Raw genomic sequence first — 5,921 nt, 5'->3', positions numbered from 1 at the left:
TAATTAGCTTACATATCCATGAAGATTTGCAGGCGGCCATCGAAGCTGCGGTCGGAAATTTGGTCCCAAAACTCGAGCAGCTCCGGCTTGCTGATGCTCTCTCCGGAGATGTGCCGACGCCTTGCCAGTGCGTCGAACAGCTCGCCGGCGAACGCGAGCTCCTTCGTTCCTGCATGAGACGTCATGAGCGATCGAATAGCTTCTTCTTACTAAGACGTCAGGATGAAGCGATGAGGGGAGGGTGTGTACCGATGCACTTGGCGAACTTGGACCGGTGGAGGAGGCCATCCTTGGCTTCTTCGTCGAAGCGCCTCTCAACGGCGGCCCAACCGGCGGAGGCGTTAACCCGGCTGAGGAACTTGAGCAAGTGAGCGGTGGCGGTCATGGACCTACCGACGCAGCTCGGGGCGCCTCCCTGTCCCTGCTTGCTTGAGGCCGTGAGCCGCCGGAGCTCCTGCGGCGCCTGCTCGACCCGCGCCGAGGCGTCCCGGAGCACGCCGTGGCCGTACGAGGGCGGGCGCTTGGCCAGCGTCTCCTGTTTCACCACCACAATCGAGTCATCGTCCCTAAGGTCGAGGGTGATCTCGACCAAGGAGTCATCGTCGTCGTCGCTGCCATCGCGCGGCGCCTGCAACCCGTGCGACGCGGACACGGGCTCCACGAACCGCGGCCCGTGGTCTCTCTCGTCGCCGGCCTCCACGATGTCCCCCGCTGTTCCGCCGCCGGTCCCCTCACCGTTGCGCATGGCCGGAGATCGGGTCGCCTCGCCTCTGCTCGTCCCCAAGAAGAAGTCAGCCAGCCAGCGGAAGCACGCACCCAGCCTCCCTGGAACACAGCTACTAGTAATTATTACCACGTGAGTAGCGATGAGAGCGGAAGTGGCGGGTGGGAGATGACAGTTTATACAAGTTCAAACAAGTAGCTTGCAGTGAACCGTGATTGCGTTCACGTCGTTGACATCTCTTCTTATACCCTTTGAAGGGAGAGGTATGTTTTTCGTCCTGAACTCTTCCAAAAATTGAGAAAGCGTCCCTCAACTTCAAAACCACCAAAAATCAGTCCCTCAATTATTTAAATCGAATTCTTTTCATCCCTTATAACGTTTAAGATGGTTTTACTGTGACACAAACCCTGTTTTGACTAAAATAGACCACGTGGGCTGGTTTCGACCGCCACGTCAATCAAGTGACTAAGGGCACCTACCGGCCCTCTCTCTCTCTCTCTCATTTCCGCATTCTCTCGATCCCGGTGATTGAGCGACAGCGGCGGCGATTCCCCCATGGGCGGCGGTGGTGGGCAGTGAGGCGTGGCTACGGCGGCAGTGGCGTCGTGGCCTGCCGATGATTGAGGCGTGGTGGTTGCTGGCTGAGCACGGTGGCTATGGTGGTGGCTGCTAGGGCACGGCGGCAGCGACCTTGAGCACAACCAGTTCTGGGCGACAGTGGCGATTTAGGCAGCGGCTGTGGCGACGATTCGGCGGCGGCGATTGAGGCCCGCGATTGCTAGTCCAGCATGGTGGCAGCTACGCTCTAAACTCCAGTTCATCCTTTACTACCAATATTATCTCCGGCCCGTTAAGTTCTCAAGTTGGCGGAAATAAAACAACAAAGAAAGTGCCAGCAAAACGACTATACTAGTGCTTGTTTGCTGTTGTTCTTATGTCAGGTCATGTGAGAATTCATGTTTGTCGTTGATTGTAAGCTATATTCAGTACTATTTCCTTTTGCCATTTAGTACTTTGGCAGACTATGTTCAATTAAATTGGGTCGAGACTATGTAAAGACTATTTTCAACTAAATTGGGTTCAGACTATGTTCAACTAAATTCAGTATAATGCTCTGAAATGTCCAAATTATTTTCAGTTATATTCAGATTTTGTTAAGCTATATTCAGTGCAAACACTTTCATTTTCTCTTGTTCTCACTTGTACACACGCACGCACGCGCGCACGCACACACACACACACACACACACACACACACACACGCATGCACAAATACTTAATTGATGTGGCAGTCAAAACCAGTCCATGTGGCCCATTTCAGTCAAAACAGGGTCCACATCACAGTAAAACTACCTTAAGCATTATGAGGGACCAAAAATATCTGGTTTAAATAGTTGAAGAACGAAAAGTATCCGGTATAAATAGTTGAGGGACCGACCTTTAGTGGTTTTAAAGTTGAGGGACGATTTCTCAACATTTCAAAGAGTTCGAGGACGAAAAATATACTTATTCCTTAATATAATAGTAATAAAACCCCAAAAGGAGGAAGTATATATATACTAAAACCTAAAGACCATGTTGCCGCAATATTTCATCTTGAGAAAAGAATTTCATAACAATATAAAAAAGCTCGGATGATGTAATCGAAGAAAAAGAAATATTATTGCTTATTTTCAGTAGGCTATTTTTTATTTTCCCTTCAAAATGAGTTTTTGGGCGTTCGATTGATGACGTGAATCTCGGCGCGCGATTTTGTGCGTCTGTCATTTTTGTTGTTTTCCCAGCGTTGTGGGTTTTACTGGTTTCCTCGAGAAGGGACCCGGGTGGAGGGTCCTTTCTTCTTGATTTTTCTATATCAGTGGAAAAAACTAGTCAAATAAAGAAAAATCTATCATATTTAGTTAAACAAATAAGTCTATGTAACATTCCAAATATACATTTTTCAAGACGTCAGAAAGACCTTGTGTTAATCCAATTGAAATACATCATACATTATTGGATGGGGAAGTATAAAGATAACATGGTTTCACTTTTCCAAACGAAAAATGAAGCTTCTTGTGACTGGGTTGTCTGTAAAACTAGCAGTTCGCATCATGAAGCTCGAATTATGTCCTTGTCTTTCTCCAGAAATTCTGGGCAACTAAGCTCTTTTGTCAGCGTCGGCGTGCCACAACAAAATACTCCTGCGAGATCTAACAAATAGGAAGTTATGATGGATTCCTAAATGTAATGATATATGCTAATGTATGAAAAAAGAAACATTGCTGCTTCGGTACAATTCCATAAACACATCAATGTAGGATGTTTTTTTTAAATACATCGCCCGCGCCAAAACCACCCATACACGCCAGGCACACTCTTTTTTTCCTTTCTATTTAATTTTCAACAAAAAGCACTACGAGAGATTTGAACTCCAACCACTTCAAATTGCAATAACCAATCGGGACAAGTTACTTGTTGTGCCCTTTTTTTTTCTTTTTTTTTCTTACGTGGCAAATGTAACTTCATGAACTCTAAGGCCAGGTTTTTTCGTGGATTTAAGCCGGGTTTTGTTCTGTTTATTTTTAGTTTTTTTTCATTTTTCATTTTCTTCAAATGTGTGAACTATTTAATTAAAAAACTAATTTTCTCAATTTGTGAATCTCCTTTTGTTTTCTTGAAAAGGTTTGCAACATCTTTTAGTGAGCCTTTTTTCAAAATATGCAAAAAAAAATCAAATCCATGAACATTTTTTTAATCGATGAACCTTTTGCAAATCCATGAATTCATGGGCTAGCCCGACAGGCAGGGGTGGGCGTTCGGTAGTAACCGAAAATTTGGTTTATACGATTCGGTTTTTCAGAAAATTCCGTTAACAGAAGTGAAAACCAAAAATAGCAACCAAAAAGAGCTAACCAAAATTTGGCTAACTGGCTAATTTGGTTCAGTTCTCAGTTATGCCTAACAAATTGTTCTATTAGTGTACATAACAAAGTTTTGTGCTTTTCACCATGTACACCTAACCATATTATAAAAGCAAGCTCCCTGCCCCACTCTAAACTAGCCAGCCGAGGTGGGATTAAATTCTAGTGTTTGTTTTAGACAAGGGATTAAATTCTAGTGGAGTCTGAAACCATACGCCATACATATGTTATGGTGAACTTGGGCCTTCCAGGAGCTGATTGGCCCACGGGAGAAGCAGGCCGTGAGAAATTCATTCCTGGCCGGTCCAGGCAGAGTCCATGTGATACCTTCCTTAGTTTGCTTAAAAAAACCTTCCTTAGAAATGTGGTATTTTTTTCGTTAATTCATTTTTTTCATTTTTTAACATTTTAAAAACCTTTTCAGTAATGTGAAAAAAAATCTGGGATACCAAAAAATAATATATTTTCAAATATTGTTTACAATTTTTTAAATATCTTAAATTTTAAAAATTCCCCTTTGGAATTTTTGTTCACAAATTTAAAAAATGTTTATTTTTAAAAAATATTGATAATTTTTAAAAATACCTAGTTTGCAATTTGTGGTCAAAATTTTCATCAATTGTTAGGAATTTGTTAAATTTTTTGGAAAAAGTGTTCAAGTTCATAAAACTTTCATACACAATTTGAAATTCTAAATTGTTGACAAATTTCAAGAAATGATTAAGACATAAGAAAATGTTCATGTGATTCATAATGACAAAAATTGCAAATTACAGAAGCACTAAAATTAGGAAAACTACATACTCACGGATGCACCTATGTGGAATATGGATAAATGACCCTAACTTTTGTAAGCAGGTGGGCATGCACATGTGAGGCATCCATGTCAGGTTTGAACGAACCGTTTGCACGTTCCGTGATTTATAGTTTTTTTTTCACCAAGAAAACTCCAAAAAATGCAAAACTTGTCGAACAAGTTGGCATGGTGCCTTGAATTGCTCATACAAGGCTATGAAATTTTTTTATGGCCATTTCAAATATGTCGAGAGACAACATGCTCTTAGATGGAGCCTTGCTACCTTTTGAGCATGCGTTGGTTTTCCCTTCAAGAGGAAAGGGTGATGCAGCAAAGTAGCGTAAGTATTTCCCTTAGTTTTTGAGAACCAAGGTATCAATCCAGTAGGAGACTACATGCAAATCGCCTAGTACCTGCACAAACAATCAAGAACCTTGCAACCAACGCGATAATGGGGTTGTCAATCCCTTCACGGCCACTTGTAAAAGTGAGATCTGATAAAGATAATAAGATAAATATTTTTGGTATTTTTGTTTAATAGATTGAAAAGTAAAGATTGCAAAATAAATATTAAATTAAAATTATAGAGCGGAAACTTATATGATGTAAAGTAGACCCGGGGGCCATAGGTTTCACCAGTGGCTTCTCTCAAGATAGCATATATTACGGTGGGTGAACAAATTACTGTCGAGCAATTGATAAAAAAGCGCATAGTTATGAGAATATCTAGGTATGATCATGAACATAGGCATCACGTCCATGTCAAGTAGACCGAAACGATTCTGCATCTACTACTATTACTCCACTCATCAACCGCTATCCAGCATGCATCTAGAGTATTAAGTTAAAAATAGACTAACGCCTTAAGCAAGATGACATGATGTAGAGGGATAGACTCATGCAATATGAAGAAAACCCCATCTTGTTATCCTCGATGGCAACAATACAATATGTGCCTTGCTGCCCCTACTGTCACTGGGAAAGGACACCGCAAGATTGAACCCAAATCTAAGCACTTCTCCCATTGCAAGAAAGATCAATCTAGTAGGCCAAACCAAACTGATAATTCGAAGAGACTTGCAAAGATAACCTATCATACATAAAAGAATTCAGAGAAGATTCAAATATTATTCATAGATAGACTTGATCATAAACCCACAATTCATCGGTATCAACAAACACACCGCAAAAAGAAGATTACATCAAATAGTTCTCCACAAGAGAGGGGAGAATATTGTATTGAGATCCAAAAAGAGAGAAGAAGCCATCTAGCTACTAACTATGGACCCATAGGTCTAAGGTAAACTACTCACACTTCAGCGGAGGGGCTATGGTGTTGATGTAGAAGCCCTCCATGATTGATGCCCCCTCCGGTGGAGCTCCGGAACAGGCCCCAAGATGGGATCTCGTGGATACAGAAAGTTGCGGCGGTGGAATTAGGTTTTTGGCTCCGTCTCTGATCGTTTGGGGGTACGTAGGTATATATAGGAGGAAGGAG

At 42.3% G+C, this 5,921-nt stretch overlaps 1 protein-coding gene across 1 annotated transcript in view; it reads right to left on the bottom strand.

Moving 5' to 3' along the window:
* Window positions 1-802, bottom strand: part of LOC119326463 (respiratory burst oxidase homolog protein C-like) — a 12,055-nt gene extending 11,253 nt beyond the window's left edge. The window contains exons 1-2 of the mRNA XM_037600130.1: window positions 250-802; window positions 13-169 (exon numbers count right to left, since the gene is read on the bottom strand). Of these exons, the coding sequence (XP_037456027.1) occupies window positions 13-169; window positions 250-745 (653 nt within the window). The 5' untranslated portion in view covers window positions 746-802. The remainder of the gene's footprint in view (window positions 1-12; window positions 170-249) is intronic.
* Window positions 803-5,921: the final 5,119 nt, after the last annotated feature.

Source organism: Triticum dicoccoides, chromosome 1A (assembly GCF_002162155.2).
Source record: "Triticum dicoccoides isolate Atlit2015 ecotype Zavitan chromosome 1A, WEW_v2.0, whole genome shotgun sequence".
Classification (NCBI taxonomy): Eukaryota; Viridiplantae; Streptophyta; class Magnoliopsida; order Poales; family Poaceae; genus Triticum; species Triticum dicoccoides.
The sequence above is the reverse complement of the archived record's forward strand: the minus strand, read 5'-3'. Positions and strand labels throughout refer to the sequence as shown.